At 36.8% G+C, this 22237-nt stretch overlaps 1 protein-coding gene across 2 annotated transcripts in view; it reads right to left on the reverse strand.

Annotated features, from left to right (window-relative positions):
• The window catches only part of postna (periostin, osteoblast specific factor a), a 49686-nt gene that overhangs the window by 11084 nt on the left and 16365 nt on the right, over positions 1-22237 (reverse strand). For both annotated transcript variants that reach the window (XM_066650628.1, XM_066650627.1), the window contains exons 4-17: positions 20922-21079; positions 20570-20734; positions 19803-19949; positions 18965-19109; positions 12360-12572; positions 11556-11690; positions 10279-10427; positions 9084-9220; positions 7849-7979; positions 6811-6941; positions 2151-2253; positions 1627-1694; positions 1461-1506; positions 583-615 (exon numbers count right to left, since the gene is read on the reverse strand). In XM_066650628.1, the coding sequence (XP_066506725.1) occupies positions 583-615; positions 1461-1506; positions 1627-1694; positions 2151-2253; positions 6811-6941; positions 7849-7979; positions 9084-9220; positions 10279-10427; positions 11556-11690; positions 12360-12572; positions 18965-19109; positions 19803-19949; positions 20570-20734; positions 20922-21079 (1761 nt within the window). The remainder of the gene's footprint in view (positions 1-582; positions 616-1460; positions 1507-1626; positions 1695-2150; positions 2254-6810; positions 6942-7848; positions 7980-9083; positions 9221-10278; positions 10428-11555; positions 11691-12359; positions 12573-18964; positions 19110-19802; positions 19950-20569; positions 20735-20921; positions 21080-22237) is intronic.

The raw sequence follows: 22237 nt of genomic DNA on the forward strand, positions 1-22237 counted from the left end.
CTGATTGGAGAGTTTAATTTCACAGTTAAACATTCCTCCATTTATTATAGTTTACTTTCTGAGAAGACATTGAATGAAAGGAGCACAGGTTTGTTAAAGAAACTTTTCATTTCAAATAATTCAAAAATCTGATCTAAACCTACTGAACCTGGGAAGTGCAGGTAAGCTTAACACTGCTTAGCACGGCATTATAGGAGCATGTCTTCCATCGTCCTTATTACACCACCAGCATCCTGCAGGGTTTTATCAGCCCGGCAGCTTCCTGAACTCTTGCCAGAAGGGAGTTAAGCTTAAGTCAGGCCTTTGGCAACCTAACAGGGCCCTGTCTAATTACCTCTTTCACCCTGGCTCTGTGTGACCAATCAATCAACTCAGCCCTACAGTGAAGACAAAGTTCACAGCCCTGTTGCTGACTGGACTGATAGTGGCTATGCAAATACAGGTTCCGATTTAAAGTTCCTACAGGTTCTCTGAAGTCAGTGGGAATAAGCTGAGCAGTACCCCATTTGATAGAACAGTAGACAAGCAGTTCATACGTGTGAGAACATGTCTAAGAATATTTGCATTGTGTGGCTGTATTACCCGATTCATAGTGAGTGGTGGTGATGATCCGTTCTGCGCAAAAGAAAAACCAATGTTAATGCACAAGTGTGTAAATCTGTCACATCATATCCACATTTATATGACATGGTATAATGCTGTGAGAATTAGCTGATTATATAATGGGTTTAAATCACAGTAAGTGTCTGCCAAATCGTTGCCACAACTCGGAACTAGTGACACAAAAATAGGTCTGTGTAGTATTTTGTTATTTACTATTTCAATAATCTAAAGGAAGTAATGGTCCTTGTAAATTTATCAGTTACATTTTCTGACAGTTTGGGGCTTCAAAAAAATGTACTCTTTTCCAAATTATTCCATTTTCTCATTTTAACATTTCTATTTAACATTTTTAACATTAAAGTGGTAGAACCCACCAGAATGGAGGACTGCAACATCCTGTATCTCTCTGCACATAAACCCCAATAAACCCAATAAAGTACAATATACACATGGTGACAGTTAGACTATAATTTTTAATAACAGAAACATTTTTAATTTCCTTTATGTTATGTTCTCATTTAAGGGTTATAACACATTTTCTCCAACAGTCTATTATGTTTTTGTGATTAAAATGTAAATTATGTGTAATTACATCTGCATGTTGTATTACATCTGCACTTTACAGTGGGAAACACTTTTCCCTGCACAAACATAAATACTATGGCCCTTTATGAATACGAAGACCTTATTTGCTGTTTAGTGGAAAGTTAGGAGCTTACGTGCAGAGAGGTGCAGCATGTCAGTCTCCCCTATTCAGATGGTACTCATTGTGTTTTATAGATAGAAAAATACAAAAGAACATTTCTAAGTTACAACTTTCCAGTTGATTGACCATGTTTGTGAAGTACAGAACTCACTAAAGAAGGTGAGGGGAATTTCCTTGTAGGTGAATCCAGAAACAAACTAAAGGGATAAGAGTAAACATCAAACAGAAATAAAACAAACAGATTAGCAAACAACATAAAATGGGTTATTTATTTATAACAGCTGATAACTTGCTCTTTAACTGTGTGCTTGTTGTACCTTGATATGAATGTATTTGATCAGCTTTTGTAGAATAAGCAGCAGATCCTCACGGCCCACCGGCAAATCTATAAAAAAGGCAAAGTTAAGTTCATGCTCTAGCATATTTCATCCCCTAACTCTTCTGAACCAGGCAGTTATTCAAACAAGTCATAAATGGATGGGGCGAAAGCAGAAACTGGCAAAAGTACATGTAGCCAAACAGCTGCAGTTTTAAAACCACAAAAAGAAAAAAAAAATCTGATGGCAGATTTTATTTAGCATTATGATCACATCACCACCATCACATGTTAATGCCCTACTTCCATGAAGGGGAAGCAAGTCTTCAGCCCTCATAAAAATTTTACAATTCAAACAAACTCAATTCCAAAACAGCTGGACAAGACAGTATGTGAAATTCAAATAAACTGGGGTTTATACAGTATGGACTATGTTTTCACAATGCATCTGCTCATAAGTAGATAAACAGAGGTACATGAAGTAATGGGGCCCTCGTTCAGGGTAATAAGTGTGCTTTGACCCACCTCCAGGATAAAGCAGTGTCTTAACCACATGAATCACGCCATTGGATGCCATGAGGTCATTGTTTGGAATGTCCACTGAGTTCACTTGGATGGATTTGTTGACCTGAGTAGAGGGAAAGGTATTGAAATATTAATAATAGCCACATTTTACAGCATCAAAATTACAGAAAGAATCTGGAGGACCTGTACAAAGACCTTTGACCTTTAAAATAACATTGCTCCACAAAAAAATAATTAAGAAAACAATGAAATCTTAGAAGCCATTTAAGATTTAGACTAAGAAAAAAAACAAGATTATGATAAGAATACAGCTTTCTTACAATAGTTATTGCATATATTGCTTTGATAACAACACTGTAATAAGGAATATTTTCTCCTTTTTGCTGGACCCCATACAGGGCTGGCCTCAGCAGGATGGCTCAGAACTCGGCAACATTTACATACATCTCACAGAGAGGAGGACTGCTGAATTTGTCATATTTCACGTGTGTGTGTGTGTGTGTGTGTTTGTGGTGGGACAAGACATTTTGTGGCATTAGTGCGTTTATAAAATTCCATATTGCTGCGCACAGCCACATTAAACTTCATGTGTTTTTCACTAACTTGTTACATTGAATAAATAAGTAATTGTTATTCTTAAAATGTTCTTGGTCTTTGTTCTTTGGTGGTAGATCATTCATTCATTCATTATCTGTAACCCTTATCCAGTTCAGGTTCGCGGTGGGTCCAGAGCCTACCTGGAATCAATGGGCGCAAGGCAGGAATACACCCTGGAGGGGGCACCAGTCCTTCACAGGGCAACACACACACATTCACTCACACCTACGGGCACTTTTGAGTCACCAATCTACCTACCAACGTGTGTTTTTGGACTGTGGGAGGAAACCGGAGCACCCGGAGGAAACCCACGCGGACACGGGGAGAACACACCAACTCCTCACAGACAGTCACCCGGAGCGGGAATCGAACTCACAACCTCTAAGCCCCTGGAGCTGTGTGACTGCGACACTACATGCTGGTGTTATATATTATCAACACAAGTTTGTGCTCCTTTTTCATTTCTGCATGTATTATCTGCCCTCCATATTTTCTGTACAACATAATCAAATAATAAAAACCACATGTAAACACAGATATTGACATGAAGCACCAAAGCTACTCCAGACCTTACAATGACAAGGATATCTGTTTAGGGCTTTCCTGTTTTTGAAAAAAATACCCCTGTGAAATTGGCTATATGGCTAATGGCGACACAAAGATGAAATATTTATAAGACTTTCATAACAAGTGTCACAAACCTGAACAGTAAGTCACACTTTATTTGGATGGTCCCCTGTAAATGTTCTACAGATAATTAAAAGTTTCACAAAATTTTTGTAGGATACCATCTACAGTAGAACATCCAAAAACGTGTTACCGAACATTACTACTGTATAATGTAACTTTCAGGGATTTGGAGACCTCTCTGTTGTGCTTTAAACCCCTTCCTGATCAGATGAATGTGATGATTCTGAGCATGTTGGGAGGATGGAAAAAAATGATCTATTATTGTCATAATATTATCATAAGTGCAATTCTGATTTCTCATTTGAAGGCCTTTTTTTTGCTATGAGCATGTATGAGATGTTAATTTATTGTAAGGAATACTCATAGGTGCAGATGAATGTGAGATTAACACCTAGTAAGACCACACCACAATACTATGCAATGAAGAGATGCGAAAAATCTGCTTAAATAGTCTCTCGGCAGGTGTTTCCACTCAGAATTAAGGAGAGGGCCTCTGATTGGTTTGTTGGTTGTTTGCCAAATCCATGTGATTAACCAGAGGATTCTGAGAAATGGAGTCTATGCTGAAATCAGGAAGTGGAGAAAACAATTTCATGACATGTCAAAATAACTTAATCCCATCCCATAGTTCAGACCATGACTGTTTCAGGCTTCACACAGTGATTCACAGCAACATGCACAGCACATTTTAGTGTTTCCTCCTGATTCAATAATCCTACTTTTTAATGTTAACCAAAAATCTTGCATAATAATGACATGATGTGTCATGATGGCTGTTTTTGTCAATTATTTGTCAACAGATATGACAACTAAAACTAGCCAGAATAAACCTTTCCTAACCTTTCCTAATGTATGTAGGTTTAAAAGCAACGTCTACCACTTTGGGGAACTGCAGTTCTCTCTGGTTTGTTTATATATCGTTTATATAAATGTTTATATAGAATCTCAGTGTCTTTTAAGGTGGAATGGTATGTTTGAGGACAAAAACAACTTGTTTGTACATCTCTGAAGTTTAACTTCATTTGAAACTAACTTGCAACTCATGTTATTTAGTTTGGTCTGTGTTTACTTTCATGCATTTATTGCTCTTCCAGAGTTAGTTTCTACCTAAATAATCTAAAACAGCAAAAAATAAATAAATATTACCCACCTGTGGGGTAGGAATAATACAATATCCTTATCTCTTTTTATGATTTTCATTGTTTGGAAGGCTCTTTGCCATTTCTCTGCAGTGACCAGGAAGATGAAGCCTAGCATGTCTGACTGAGCTACTTTGTATTTCTACTCATTTACTGACTCAGGGACAAACACATTTGACCAATTTCCAGCACACAAGCAGACTAGAGCTGACATATTTAGATTTTTATATAAAAAAAGGTATTATTACAACCGAGAACATCACATTTAAGTCAGTGAAACCACAAGGTTTATGTAGATGTCATGTAGCCATATAAATGCTGTTCTGCTAACTTGCTACTAAGTATTTTACCTTCTTCTATAAAGACAAAGCCATCACTCACTGCAGGGTTCCAAGGTTTCCTCCAACTGTTAAATATGTCCTCCTCTGAAAACCCCCCAAATGAAAGCCAAACGTCTGCATATCCTTTCTTGTTGAAGCCCTATCCCTTATTATTTATTCCAGACAGCATCCTTCCTTTCCTTGCTATGAGTCCCAGCCAAGATCCCACTTACAGTAAGGAAATTCCAGAGAGGAAATTATAAAACCATTGTTCATGGTGTTGGACAGACATACAAAGGCCACGGGGGGCTTTCTTTGAGTTGACACATGAAGGGAGTTTAAATGATTATAGTTAATCAGTAGGAAAGAGAGAGATTTTTATCTGTAGGTACACTATATGAACAAGCACACGCCCATGCACATATACACATTCACACACACAGGCTTTGAAGTTCAGAGATTATTGATGTAAGAAAAGGCGGCAACATCATTGCCCTCAATGTAGCAGAAAGAGTAGTCTGATTTCCCTACTTGAGTAACACACAATGTTACACAAATGCAAGTCCTTTCTAAATTCACCCATTTTCTGTAACACTTCAGAAATGTAAGTCATTTCTCTGGATAAGTTTGTCTGCCAGATACATTAGGGATACAAATGTAAATGAAATTACCAATAGCATAACTTAATCAAATTATGAGCCTACAGACGAAATGGGAAAGTGATTAGCTTTCTCCTTCAGACTGCATCTTTTGCTTGTGTGGTGAATTATAGAAGCCTCTCTCTTCATTAAAATGAGATCCAAAGAATCATAGTAATATAAATGAGTGGGTTTTTTTTTAGCTTCTGTTGTCATGGCTCCCAGTGGATGAGGGCAGACGTTTTTGCACAGGGCCTTCAGAAAGGAGACACCTCAGGAAATGTGGCCCAGACTTAATTGCTTTTCTACTGATAAGGGCTTGCCAAGAGTTTCCCTCCCTTTTATCAAGATGATATCAAGGGTATCAGCTTTGGCACCAATCTGAAATTCACTCCAATTAATCACTCCTCAGCAAAAAGAGTGAAGAAAATCACCTGTTGGTGACTCTGATAATCACATGAGGTAAAAGCTAAATCCCTTCAAGGTCACATGATTTATTAACCCAATGATTTAAATATAGATGGCGATAAAATGTAATGAACCATGATAAAGATGCTGTTCTGAAGTGCACATTTGTGTTAACATTGGACCTACAGTGTAGACTTAGATTTTAAGCAATTGGTAGTCAGGAAATGTAAATAAAGGACAGGGTACTGTCCTCTGACACTCGCTGAGGGAGTGGGCATAAATGTGTGTGTGCATGCTGTAATCATTTTAAGGGAATTCTGACACAAACTGTATGCAACCTTGTGGCATCATTGTGGTAGGTCTCATTTATGACTAAATTAAACATTAGTTTAAAAAATGTCATAGGTTTAAATTTTATTTCCAGTAGTTTACAAAGGTTATAAGTAGAGGAATATATGGCTATAATTAGCTACATTAGCACTAGAATATAGCTGGGAATCACCATTTAAAAGTGTGTTACTATGATTCTACACTGTGTTCTTAGACACAATGCAAAATGGAGCCAACATAATAAAATATATTCTAAAACATATTTCATTAATTTTTCACCTAATGTTTTATATATAATACATTCAATAAACAATTTTCTTGATGAGTACATGTGTATAAAAAATAATAAAATTATTGTAATTATAAAAATATTAAAAGTGGCGATTAATCGCAAAAAATAATGCAACATTAAAAAATGGCAAATAATACATACAATACATTTGTGCGTGCGTGTGTGTGTGTATGTGTGTGTGTGTGTGTCTCTAGGCAGTGTGGGGGTGAGATATTTAGACATTTATGAAGTGAATAAAAGACATACAGACAGCACTTGAAGGTTGTTGCCCTGGACGGTTTTGAGCAGATTGGTGACTCCACCCTCCAAGCCTCCATTGATGAAGACCCCTTTGCTGAAGTGATAGAGCAGGATGGTCCTCAGAGCATTCGTATCACCTGAACAGCAGTGGGGAAAACAACATAATTTACAAAGCATTTAGGAAGAAATCTGTTCCATCACAAGGGTTAACTAATGTGATGCTTATGTCACAAATGGCAGCCAATCCTTGTTGGCAATGGGCCACTTTCATTAGAAGCCAGATTTATTTTTTTCTTTACATTTTTATATGTATGTCTACATTTTAACATATAAATAATATATGTACATCTGTGTAACAAGATTATTAATGTAAATTCATTATAAAATTTAAAGAAAAATGAAAATCAGCAGGTTGTTATTATTAAATAATTATTATGAACAACATAATAATAAATTATATTAATTCATCCTTTTATTCAATGTTTTTTTTTTTTTAGATTTATCTGTATCACTGTTGCACTGGGTCCAGAGCCTAGCCACAATCATTGGGTATAAAGCAGGAACACATTGGACAGGGCACAAGTCAACAACAGGGGCTTACACACTCATACATTCACACCTGTGGACACTTTGAATATCCAATCCAACTATAAATATGTGTATTCACCCTGAGGAAACCCACACATACACTGGGAGAACACACCAAAATTTACAAATACAGTCACCTGATGACTGTATTTGAACACCCGACCCTGTGATTCGGGAGCTGTGCCAGAATCATGGAGCAGGGCCACCATGAATTACATGTTTTTGTAGCTATGTGAATGTTAATGTGAATATTATATAACAGTGATTTTTGTTTTGTTTATTTCAGTTGCAAATTCTTATTTCACAAATCATTTTCATGAGAAATATTTTTACTATATGATTTCTAAGCATGTATAAATGTGCAATACAATGGACAATAAGAAATTCTTCAACAAAACACAAAGAGGCACAAAGGTGTAGAGTTAAGGAAATATAAATATTAAAAAGGATGTTTACTGGTGAGAAGAGTCATGTCCTCTTCTGTCAGGCCGTCGAAGGCTTCATCAGTAGGAGCAAAGACTGTGTACCCTCCTTCCTGCTTCAGCATCTCTGTTAACCCCGCGCTTTCCATCAGAGACAGGAACACTCTGAAACATTCCAGACAAGTGTTTCCTTAATGACTATTTGGTTCTACCCAGTTTAGTCATTGCCAGTTCCTCCCTTATACTCCTTAACATTACCAAGCTGGGAGGGTGATGTCTAACACATGCTTCTCTGAGACAGCTACTGCTTTTTCAAACTGCTGCTAACAAAACATCTCCAGTCAGCTCACCATGCTTGAAGTGAACATTAACTGTTATTCTTATGTTAGCTAACAGAAACCTATGTTGGGTAGCAGGGGGGGCCATCCTACCTCTCAGGGAAAATGAGGACAAAAGTGCTCTTTTGGCACGCATTACTTTAGATGTATTAATTATTAATTAACAAAAACTAATACACATTTAGACCAAAAGATTCACAATGTTGGTAGTTTTTTCTTATTTACTCTTTCCAACTACATAAATGTCTGCAACCAAGTTCAGGCAGAAGGAAAGGCCAAAGGCACGTATCAAAACATTGAGACTGCTGCGAGTAATATATTGTGGCTCACTTTATTGTTAGATGCACTTTTTTCATTTTTACAAAACACGTGTCCAAGCATATTGAATTTGTCACGTGAGTGGATATTATTTTACTATTTTATTTTTTTTTTTTATTAACAAATCCAATTCTGTTTATTTCATTTTATTACTATATCTATTTAGTTTTTTTAGCATTAATGTGAGAGTGATGTGTATCTCTTATATTTCAAAGAAATGCACATTTGAAGGATCAACATTATTCTAATATTATATCTATAAAAAATAATAAATCAGGACTGAACTAAAGTTATGTCACATTTAACTATTCATGTTTCATTTTTGCCCACTTCTCCTTCTTGTTAAGAGAATTTAATGTACTTTTAGAGATAAAACTGGACTTAAAAACATGGTGCATTTACACTGTTTGAACCTTTAATGTCCAATAATGTACCTCTACCTTTTTGTCTGAGAGTGTACTAACATGACAAATATGATGTGTTTACGTATTTTCCTTTAGAAAATCAAAAAAAGATGTCATGTAGCAAGGCAGGTCCAAATATTTTAATACAAAAGTATGTAACTAATCCTGGGATGCATATTTTAAATGATTAATGATTAGTGTATACTCACGTAAAGCGGCCATCTGCCTCCAACATCTCATACATGGTGGTCTTGGGCAGTGTGATCAAAGATGTGAGCAGATGAAGAGCCCCATTGCTTCCTTCTTTACTGCCTCGAACCATGCAGGCATTCTCGATGCACACAGCCTGATACAATCAAACAAAACACACACCATGTGTTTTTCTGTAGAGTGATGCAGAGCAGGAAAAACACACAGACTGTACATGGATAATGAGGAGACTGAGGATTTTGACAGGCATCTTGGGTCATTTTCATTTATCTGCAGAACAACAGACATTGTGGAATTAAAAAGCCACTTGACACAGGAGAAATCTGTCTCACGTTCCATTTTCTGTGATAACAGTGTTGTTATACATAAACAACACATGCAACAACATTGTAACTAATGATGCATTCACTGTCACAGAGATTACAGAAATATAGCTCATTTGAATACCAATACATAGCAGCTTACTCATTTTCACTCCTGAAACTATATGTAGTTGTGAAAAAAGAGTAATAATAAAGATACATGCATGAAATTATTTTTATTTTATTATTAATTTCACATCTTATTCAAATATTTCTGTTGACATAGAGTTTATTCTATTAAACCATATTATTTTTTATACTATATTAATTATATTTTATATTAAATTTCTTCATTTTTAACCATACATTTTTTTATTATTTATTATTTTCTTTTTTTAAAACTATACATTTTATACATTTATTTGTAATATGTTTGAGTAATGTATTTTAATGTTTTGTAAGACTTATAACACATTTTGAACTTCAATTTGATTTGTTTGAAATGTGTTATATAAATAAAGTTTGACTGATAGATTGATGGATGGATTTAATTATATGAACAAAAAATTCACTAACTGATGTATTTATATAAAATGTACTACTGCCACCTCCATAACAGTGAATATATTACAGTTAGTTGCACTGCTGTTACTTATATTGTTAATATGTAACTACATTTATTACAGACAATTACTTTAAGTATTCCCAGGTTAGAGCTAAGTTAAACAAAGGATTAAACAAAAACGCCAAGGACATACTCAGCAGAGTATTTACAAAACAATTGTGTTCCCACTGAGGGAATGATTGCCATTGTTCACACTTTGTGTTTGAACATTCTCTGTGTTCTATTACATTCTTTTTTTGTTTCATTTGCACATACACACACACTCACCGTGCGGTAGACAAAGACCCTGAGGAAGTTCCCTGACAGGGTCTCCAGCAGTTGGCCATTATAAAGATCGCTGAGGGTGACCTTGAGTTTCAAAATATGGTTTTCCAAGATAATCTTCAGCAGACGCTGATCCATAGACATCACCTCCTCTAAACATCATACACAGAGGGGAGATAGATAGATAGATAGATAGATAGATAGATAGATAGATAGATAGATAGATAGATAGATTGATTGATTGATTGATGGAAACTTAGTTCTGGATCACAAATGCCACTACAACCCATCCCATAGGCTAATTAAATATGCTGCATTTTAATATGTCATTACACAGGGGAGTCACAGATTTTTAATAATCTGTTGTAGTCTGTTTTATCTACTTCCTGGTAATCAATCACAAGACTTCCTTTAACCATATTCTGTTTACCCCCTCTTTCTTCCTTCTCTCTCTCTCTCTCTCTCTCTCTCTCTCTCTCTCTCTCTCTCTCTCTCTCTCTCTCTCTCAGGGTTGTTTTAGAACTGGAGCTTATCTGAAATCACTGGACAGAGCGCATATCCACATTTTTATCAGATGTAGTCTATTGATGTTTACCAGAGGAAAATTAGTTCCCACTTTTGAGTGTTAGTTCCTCTCAATCTTTCTTAGGGGGATTTTCCTTACAACTGATACACTGTTAATCTATATTTTTCTGTTTTTAGTTCACACAAAATTTTGAAAAGTAAACATCTGTTCCAAAGTCAGCAAAAAAATTGCTATATGTATAAATTACCACCGTCAGTTTATTAATTACTGCTGATGCTGCAGAGGGCCTTTTTCAGAGGGAAATTACCTCTCTCGCTCTCTCTCTCTCTCTCTCTCTCTCTCTCTCTCTCTCACACACACACACACACACACACACACACACACACACACACAAGGGCTTTTTCAGGTGAGAGCAAAGCTTCAATGCTATGTTTTTTTAGATGTCTGTTCCACACAGCACACACTGCTTCCTTTTCAAATACAGTTGTAGAGTGAGGAGGAGAGAGTGTGAGCTGCCGCTGCTGCTGAAATAATTCCTAGAGGAAACATTGGACTAAGGGCAGTGCCCAGAAATGAAAGTCAGTCAGGGACAGATGCTGCAGATATTGTAAATAAAATTATCGCAAATGTTTTTGAAAATCATATCCAAGTTATAGAAACATTTTCTACTGCAATATGTATAGATATTATTGCCCAGCACTAGGAGATATGGTGTAGTGTAGTGTAGTGTGCTGTGTTACAGTGTTAAAATCACCGGTAAAGGCTCCATTAAGCGGAGAGAGCAGTGTGTACTGTGTCTGAGGCTTCATTGCTGCAGACAAACCCAGCTCAGACACCATGTCACCAAATGTACTCTGAGACCCTCCCAATAGCTCTGTCACCTGCTTAGCTACAGAGAGAGTGAGAGAGAGAGCGAGAGAGAGAGAGAGAGAGAGAGAGAGAGAGAGAGAGAGAGAGAGAAAGAGAGAGAGAGAGAGAGAGAGAGAGAGAGAGAGAGAGAGAGAGAGAGAGAGAGATCAGGACCATAAAATCAAGTATCAATGTCAAGAATAATAATCAATGATCATTACTTGTAACCAAACATTTCATCATTAATTGTTCATTAATTGAACTTAAGAGGAATGTTGTAAGCGTGTTATGTTGAGAGTTTAATATCAGTCACAAAAATATATTTGGGTAAGTTGGGGATGAATAAAATGTACTATAGAGTCTGTAATAGGATAATTGTCTGAATGTATAGGATCTTGGTCTGAAGGTATAGGATCTGTAGTAAGATAATGGTCTGAACCTGTAGTAAGATATTGGTGTGAAGATATAGGATCTGTAGTAAGATAATGGTCTGAACCTGTAGTAAGATATTGGTGTGAAGGTATTGTTTCTGTAGTAAGATAATTATCTGATGGTATAAGATCTGTTGGAAGATAATGGTCTGGAAAAGTAGGATCTGTAGTAAGGTCATGATGTGAAGGTATAGGATCTTTAATAAGACAATGGTCTAATGCTATAAGATTTGTAGTATGATTATTGTCTGAATCTTTTACAAGGGTAACACACTCACCAGAGTCAGGCATGAGAACTTCACTAATGAGGTGGATCACTCCATTGCTGGTGACAATGTCCTTCTTCAGCACCATTTTAATCCCATTCACAGTGAGACTGTCGCCATCACAGCCAATTTCAATGGTGCTGCCCTCCATCGTCTCGAACACTGTGCCTGCCATTATTGCTTCAGAACACTGCATCGAGCTCAACAGATGGTATTTCAAAAAGGCTGGGTTTGAGAGAGAGAGAGAAAGAGAGCAACTTGTATTTAGTACTGGCCTCAAAATTTTGAATAGGATGAAGAGTACATAATCAAGCCCTGAGGGTAATATAGAAAGGTTTTATTATGTGTTGTGAGAATCCTGACCAGTTAACAAACTGGTGTCGGTGTGGGTGTTTGGCTTAATCAAAGCATGCAAGTTTTTAACAAGCATACCACACAAAAATGTAATTAAATGTATATAGGTCAGTTTTGAACCATGGCTCTACAGTTTCTCAAGATGGTTTTAATATTATTCAAGGCTTATTTCAATGTATGCTGCCCATGTAATAGGCACTAAATATTGTCATTAATGCAACCCCATAATATCAGAGATTCAGTCTTTTGAACTGTGCCCTGTCAACAAGTTGGATTGTTCCTGTCCTCTTGAGTCCACAGGTCGCTGCATCCATAATTTCCAAAAAAGAATTTCAAATTTGGATTAATCTGACCACAGAAAAATGTTGCATTCTAAAAGAGCTTTGACACAGAGAAGATGCTGGCGTTTCTGGATCATGTTGACATATGGCTTCTTCTTTTCATGAAACAGATTTAACTTTATTGATTGCACTGTGAAATGTTTTCACAGACAGCGTAATCTGAAAGTGTCCCTGAGCCCATGCAGTGAATTACAGTGCAGAATCATGCCCGTTTTTAATGCAGTACAACCTGAGGGCCCAAAGATGAAGAGCATCCAATATTGACAGTTGGACTTGTCTCTTGCACATAGGTATTTCTCCAGATTCTCAGAATCTTTTCATGATATTATGTACCGCAAATGGTGGGATATTCAAAGTTTTCACAATTTTACTTTAAGGAAAGTTTTTCTGAAATTGTTCCACAGTTCCACAGTTTTGCACACATTGGTGAAGCTCTGCCCAGCTTGGCTTCTGAGAGACTCTGCCTCTGTAAAATACTCTTTTTATACCCAGGGTATTTGCTCCTGTTTATTTTTTTATTAGTACCACTTACTTTTCCAGTCTTTTCCTGGTCCTATCCTAGTCTCAGTCACAGACTCTCCGCTCACAAGTAGACAGAGAGAGATTGTTACTCTCAGTGCACAAACACGGCCTCACTGTCTGGATTGTGCCAGCTGCATTCTGATTGGCTCGCTGTACATCCACCTATACGCACTTCAGTGCATCGTTTTGTACTGGCATTGGTCTGAAGTGAATCGACTTCTACACAACATGCCAAAATAGCATGATTGTGATTTGTAGTTGGTCTTTTTGCATGTTACTCAAATTTCTTTTCCTGAAGTAGTAGGCCGTTTTTGTTAAGTTAAGTTTCACCACGTTTAGTGGCGAAAGGTACCAGACTCTACCTAGAGGTTCTGGCAATGCCGGATTAGCCCTGTCCCAAAGTTTTTGAGATGTAGTCCTGCCATCAAGTTCAAAATGAGTTAATCATTTTTCATGAATTGGTAAAATGCCTCAATTTCAACATCTGACATGTGGTCTATGTTCTACTGTGAACTAAATATGGGCCTATGAGTTTTGCAAATCATTCAATTCTGTTTTTATTTTTATTTTACACAACATGCCAGCTTTTTTGGAATTGGGCCTGTATTTCTGAAAATAATTTGCATTGAGATCCACATAATTCTTCTCAGAGCAGTAAACTGTAAGAAGCTCATTACAGGTCTCATCTCATACTTCTGTCTCAATGACTCATGACTCAACTCAGACTCACATTCCAGTGATTTGATTCAAAATCCTTTTAGTGACCCATGACTCAACCCAGCCTCTTATCCTAATAGCTCGGCTTGGACTTGCATTCATAAATTCTATGATTTTCATCATACAGACTCAGTTGTGCACCTCAGAATCTCAAATCTGGACTCAAAATCATTTTCTACTGAATCAAGACTCAGCTGGGACTAATTTGAGGTGACACTTGAGTTCTCTGTAATGCTATGTAGCCAGTCGCTACCATAATAGGTGTCTATTGCAGGCCTTGACCTAAATGCATTGCAAAAACACACACAACATATTTCTGCACAGTTTTGTTTCTTAAGATCCCACAAAAAACATTGTAAAACATTTTTCGTGACAATAAGGATACCACTCATCAGGTAATTGGCTTGACAACTTAAAGCTAAAAAGCTAAACTAAAATTATTTCTTCAAAAAAAATTGACAATACGGAAAACTACTGACTGAGAAATATGCTTTAATCTGTCTCACTTATATGATCTCTCTGGACCTTGAGCTCTGTGGAAATTAAAAATTTAGTTAATGGACCTCTAAGATTCATATTTGAGTATCCCTCATCAGGCAATGTATTTGATTGATTTTATTACATAGGCCATTGGTTTTATGTTAAAGGACTGAAAAGTTATAGTTAAAAGATAAAAAAAAATACTAATAATCAATGGACCCCTACACTACTTCATTTTGCCCACTCTGGTAATCTGGGCTCTTGCTCTGGACAGACAGCAACGTGTGATGTAATCTGCCAGACATCCTCCCAGTCCTTCCTGTGCAGAGGCTATCTGGAAAAGCAAGTGAACGTTCTCAGGAACGTCAGCAAGCACTTTATCACTTTCCCAGGAGCTCGGCCTGCTCTGCTAATTCTCACTCTCTGTTTGTGCAATGTGTGTTAGAGGGTGGTGGTGAGGGTGAGGTATCAGTTCTGGATTTTATAGCTATATTATATGCACGAATAAGAACAGATGCTGTGAGAACAAAAATAAAATGTGATCCATTACAATGAAAAAATAAAAAGAAATTAAAAATTATAAAAGAGCGCACACTCATTTAAGTCAGGAGTTGTGTGAACAGAACATTTCCATAATAAACCATCCATTTGACCTCCTAATTTTACACTAATGACATGTCATAGATGCTCCTTTTTTTTAGAGCAACAGACATAGGCATATATAGCATAAGGAGTCATGCCCAAGGTGCAGGATAGTGTGTGCTTATTTCAGAATTGAATCACACCCTAGGCCTCAGCAGAGAAGACAGCACATGTACTACACCAATTGATATCTCTTGATGCTTTCTCATTTTCTCACAGTCCTAATTTTAGCCCTTATTCAAGTGCAGGGTCTGTTCAATTAGAGCTTAATCAAGAAGTGATTGACACAGCAAAGTAATACAACCCACAGAAGGACATCAACACACCTTGATATTTTAGCAACAGTGTGCTTCACCTCTCTGTGGAAAATGGCAAACTATCAGTGCTTATGTGATTTATCATCCATTTGTCACTAAGGCATAAACTGCTAGCTGCCAGGGGCAATCCAATCAAATTGGGGTCTAAATTTAAGCAAGTGGCTTTTAGCACTGACAACATGACTGTGAGAGATCCAGAACTGAGGGTGATTTGATGAATGTAAAGTGCTAAATGAATGGTTAAATGGAGAAATATGATGTTTACAAAAAGCCACTTGCAACACAACAGCACTTGTTTTGTAGATGATGTATTCTGCAAAAAATATTCTGCCATGGACTGTGACTATGTGTGTGTGTGTGTGTTGCCCTGTGAAGGACTGGTGCCCCCTCATGGGTCTAATTCTGCCTTGCGCCCAATGATTCCAGGTAGGCTCTGGACCCACCGTGACCCTGATCTGGATCAGCGGTTACAGATAGTGAATGAATATTCTGCCATTGCTGCACTCCATTGTTGCACTCACTTCAGTGGCTTCCTGTAACTGCCCGCATCAGATTAAAAACTTTGATGCTTGCCTAAAAACCCAAGAATGGCTGCTCCCTACCTTACGGCAATGGTCAAGAGCTGATCTGTACCTTGAGACCTTCAAGCTTCAAGTACAGCCCATTCTTGACCCACCATCCTTCAAGACCTATGAAAGTCAAGACTCTGTTCTGTCCTGGCATGGAGATGGTGGAATGAATTCCTGCGAACTGTTCACTAATTTAGTGAGTATTTCTTGAAACACATTGTTTGTGTTATGTTGTATTTTTTATTTTTTTATTTTCAGGTGTCAGTACTGGTCCTGTTCTGGCAGTATAGCGCCAAAGTATTTTAGACACTATTTGTACAAGATAGAAACCGAACACAAAGCACTTTTGTAAGTAGTGTATAATCTGCTAAATGCCATGAATGTAAATGCCATTATCAGATGCTGATATCTAGAGTTGCTTACAAAACGGCTTGTGGTCTCCTCAGAGAATGCATTCTCTACTGCTTTAACAGGATAGGCTCTAAAATAACTTTGAACAAGATAGAGGTAGAAGCTTTTATTCTAACGCCATATAACAGCAGGCTTGAACAAACCCCAAACAGTGGAGAGCCTAGCAAATTTAAGCTCCTACGTATAAGTAGGCTTGGCTTATGACCCAGAACACTGCAGCCTTAAGGAGGTCTGGCACGTGATTTAATAAGTTCTGGAGCTGCTGCTGGAGCTTCTGACTCTTCTGATCTCTGGTAATGACTGGATCTCTTTCAGTGAACACTTAATTCAGCATACGACCTGCTTGAGTTGATTTGGAACTAAGCAGAAATGCTAGATCTAAAAAATTAAGCATGTGCTATGGAGCAAAAGTTTGGCCTTTTGATTACACACACTACAAATTCTCTAGAGAAAAGCAACTCAGCAACCCAACAACCCCAGCAAAAAACAGACCTCCTGACCAGCAGGTCACCCAGGCTATGTTTAAATAAATCATCCAAAAGGTCAGAGACACATTTGCTGCTGTGGATCTTCAATCATCAAGTCTATTCTTAGTCTATACAACCAGCAAATTGTTCATCTCTCCCAATTGAAAGTGCCACAATGTCACTGCAGTTCATGTAGAAGCCTAAAGTGTACTGTTGTTGGAACAAAATTTCATAGCACAAAAAGTTAGCTTCACAGATTAAGAAAAAAACTACTTAACTTTCAATGGAAGTTAACGTAACTATGTTATTGTAAATCATTTTTAATCATTTGTATGAAGTTGTTATATTCTGACATTTTGACGCAATTTAAGAGACTACTAGAAAATTCAAATGATTAATTCATTCATTCATTCATTGTCTGTAAGCGCTTATCCAATTCAGGGTAATGGTGGGTCCAGAGCCTACCCGGAATAACTGGGTGCAAGGTGGGAACACGCCCTGGAGGGGGCACCAATCCTTCACAGGGCGACACACACTCACACACACACACACTCCTATGGACACATTTGAGTCGCCAATCCACCTACCAATGTGTGTTTTGGGAGCATGGGAGGACCCCAGAGCACCCAGAGAAAAATGTCAAAAAGAAATAAGTTGATGTAAAAATGTAGCAGATAGTACCAGACTTCCATCAAGGAAAAGTGCTGCAAAAGCATGTGCATGTTGTTGTTCTGTTCTTGGGGATAATACTGTATCCAAAAACCATGTGTGAGCTTTAGTTTAGACAATTTAAAATCTGTGGTTTCAGCAATTTTGAAGTTAGCATATTAATTCTTAATTAATTCATTTATTTAAAAAATACATTTTCATATAAAATACGGCAAAAATATTACTATAAACTGACAAAATTGTCATTTTGAATGACAATTATATGTTACACATAAACACTTTAAAAATTATTCATACACATAACAGTGATCACTACCATCCAAGCTCCTGTCCCATTTTGCTAAATCCACACAACCTTTCTGTCATATTGCACTATAATTGTTGTGGTTGTTTTTGTTTTGCTTGGATTTAAGAAAATGCTGATTTTGACTTTTTGAAATGAAGGGTTAGGTATAGGCTTAAGGTGTGATTTTTTTTATATATGCTCAAATCCACATTAGTTAATGTACCTGGTGACTACACACCTCTTGTGACAATATATGAACAATCTAACGACTTAAAGCTAATTCCAATATGTGCATTATGCTATTTTGGTTATTCTTAAGTATTCTTATCACTTACTGGGTATACTTTGGTTCAACTTACTGGAAGTTTCTTATTTTCTGGGAAAGTATGTAGGATTTTACTACATTAAATACTAATTTTAAAGCCCAAAGACCACAAAAAGTCATCGTTTATCAAGATCCGATACAGCATTGTTCAAGTATTTCCTCTCAGGAATAGTGAGTGGGAGCAGACTGGCTTGACTTTGGATGCCCCAGCGACTGTGGTCAGTTCTGCTGTTTGCCCACTGTCTCAGAACCCAACACTCAGCTTCCAACACTCAGCTTGGGTTGTATTCATAGCATTTACTTAGAAACATGAGACATGGACCTCTAAGGTCAGTTGAGTAATGAGGGTAAAAGACTGTTTTACCTCGCATATCCTTTTTTGCTAGACATACCACGACAATGATGAAGTCTCTAAAAGCAGAAATGTGGCTTTATACAGTAGGGGACTTAAAAATTGCTGAAAATCACTTATTATTGAGAAGTACCATTTGTTAAGGTCTTTAAGAAAAGCTCTTACCTTGGACAACAGTCTTGTCATTTAGCAATCTCTCAATGACTTCTCTGTCCAATTTATCAAAGGCTGAATTTGTTGGTGCAAAGAGAGTATAGTGTCCAGGTTTACCAAGTTTTTCTAACAAGGATGATTCCACGTTAAAAGCTGCCTGTAACAGGAAAGAGAACCAAGGCTTTAAAAATACAAATCTGGATATGCATTCCTGCCTCAAGGATATAGGCTAACTGTTATTTAAATAATGCTTAAAGCAGGGATGTAAAATTAACTAATTAATATTGATGAATTAATTTCTGTTAAAATCTCATCCTTTGTCAGGGTCACGCGGGTCCTGAGCCAACAGTCTCAGAACAGTCTCAGGGTCAATAGCTCTACGCCCCCCACTTTGGGAACCACTGTTCAAAGGTTTTTTTTATTAAAGGAAAAATTCCATATAGAACAAACCATTGAAGAACCTTTAGCATGATTAAAGCTTGCTCATAAAGACAAAATATTATCTAGCTGGATATATAGCTTGAGAGAACTAGCATACATTTAATGCCATTCAGAAAATCACATAACCTAAAAACATGACTCTACTTTTTGCCATTGCTAGGTTAAAGGTGAATACATTTGAGTGATTCTCAAAAACGCCAGGGGATACTGACACTCACAAAATACCTTTCGGTCAATCACATTTTGGCAGTGCAATTGAATTTGTGTATCTGATTATCTGGGTAAGAACTATAATTGAGCCATTTGTCTGACACCCCTGTCCTAATGTGAGCCTCTTACAAAACATTGTTGTACAGTGTGGTGTTCAATTACTGTGAAATGATATTAGAGAATAGCTCATAATACGTACACTCAGTGAAGCCAGCTCATCATGGCTGTTAATCACCTCCTTGATGGTGTTACCCACTGCACTGATTACTCGGTCAATTACATGCACTACTCCATTCGTGGCCACCTGGTTAGCATGAATGATCCTGGCACAGTTGACTGTCACAATCTGTAAACCACAGAGCAGTGACCACAATCAGAGAACCAGATGTTGAATGATAATAACCAGTACTGGATTTATAATATACAGAGGCTGTGCAACAACAAAAAAAAAATCCCATATTGGAAAACTGAAAGCTGTCCTTTTAACACAACAGAGATATTAGTGGTTAGTGTACAAATGCAGGTAATATACCAAAACATGCCATTCACTCAATACAGTCCACATATGGATAATGCATTAAGCAAAAACTAAAGATGAACAGTGATGCTTTACAAATATCAATACCAAATGCCTGAAAGCATAAAGATAAGAGGGAAAATGAAAAAAAATTATGTTCATAAAAACCTAAGTAGACTAAGGTCTATGATGTTTTTATACAAGGTCAATACCTGACTCCATTAATGTTTAATGGCTGAATGCCATCAAATCCTTACAGAAATGTTCCAGCATCTAGACTAAAGATTTCTTAGAAATGTAGACTGTGTTAAGCAGCAAATGTATGCTAATTCATAAGCAAGTAAAATTCACAAGACATTCAGCCATACAGAGACAACAGCAGAAATTAATATTCATCACCAACATATACATAGTGCTGTTTGATGCAAGATGTTTATTTCCATACATACTCCATTTGAATAGTGGTTGATGTGCAGCTCCAGGTTGTTATACATTGACTGTAGGGTCATGTCATTTTTCAGGTCTTTGGTGAGAAGACGTTTATTGACCATGTGGTAGTGCAAGGTGTTGTACAACTCGTTGTTCACATTACCCTCAAGGGCCTTTCTAGCAGTCTGTGATAAAGCATAAATAATAGGCATTCATTCATTGGGTGCAAAGGAGGAACACATAGAGGACGAGGCAATATTACAAGTTATCTACAATATGTTAACTGCATATAATACTTTGTATGAAAATCAAATTTCTAGTAGAATATGATCTAGATTAAGGCAAATACAGATTACAGGACAATCAACATACTGTCTCTAATAGGTCCCAAGCGTCATCACTGGGAGCAAACATTGTGTAGGTGCCACTTCCCCCAATCTCCTCTTTAATTCTGGAAATGTCGGAATACCGCTTTGTGACGTCAGCTTGCAATAGGTCCAGTGTACCATACACAGTGTCAATGGGGGCCACTGGAGTACAAGAATATTCACAAAATAGATATAAATATTATTTCATACAGATATTTATTCAATCACACCTTTATCACAATCAACATATGTAAGATTCATAACAAATGCCCAAAAAATTCCCATGTCTATTGCATGAGAGTCAAGTTGTCGATGGCAAACAATGGGTTACATTTACCTTTAAGACCAATAAGATGGTTGGGCTTTATTAAGTTGTCAAGGACTGGAACTACAATGTAGGTTTTGCTAATGGTTGATGAATGTGTGCAAAACTCCAACTCCAAAAACATTGGGACAATCTGTAAAATGCTCATGTAACTTAAAGTCAAGTGATTGCTAAACAACACTTAATTTAATGTTTTAGTATGAACATTACTGATTTGAAAACAATAATAAAAATTGTTACCTACAACACATTTTAATAATTGCTTAGGCACTGAAGACATTTCATCCCATAATTTTATGGGCCTTCATTGTCGTATTTTTCATTTTGACCTAATAATTCTCCAGACTTCCTTAATATTTTGATATTACATGATGTACAGGGTACAATGACTAAAATCCATGTAACAGTGTATTCATCTACACATATTTTAAAAAATGACAAGCCTCTACCCTTTCTGGCTCAAAAAGGAATAGGCCTTTCCTGACCTTTCAATCTTTTTATACTCAAGCTTGAATACATCAAGTGCTCAAGATGTTTTTACAGTGTATTTAGTCTAAACATTGACCCCTGTCCCACATTTTTGGAAAGTTTGCCGGCATCTTTTGTAGAACGTGTTTATTTCCAAAAACCAGTGAAGCCGAAAATGTCAAATATTAAATATCTTGTCCTCGCACTGTTAATCATTTCTTTCTGATTTTGACTGCAGTTTATTTTCCTCAAAAATAAAATTCCTAAACTGGCTTAATCTAAAGATATAATTGCAGTCCACATTGCACTCCCTTTCCATGCCAGTAGGCTGAAACAGATTACATTCTTCCCATTTAACATATAACTAATGAATAACACTAAATGAATCAGAGTTTGAACTCAAAATTAATCTAAACCTTTCAATTCCTGCTACAATGTAACCTCTAAGCACTTCATTCAGTTCATAGACATAGAATATATATTTCAATTACTGCTGTCATTTTTTTTTACGAATATTTAATTCTGTA

The sequence above is a fragment of the Hoplias malabaricus genome, chromosome 18, assembly GCF_029633855.1.
Source record: "Hoplias malabaricus isolate fHopMal1 chromosome 18, fHopMal1.hap1, whole genome shotgun sequence".
NCBI classification, from domain to species: Eukaryota; Metazoa; Chordata; class Actinopteri; order Characiformes; family Erythrinidae; genus Hoplias; species Hoplias malabaricus.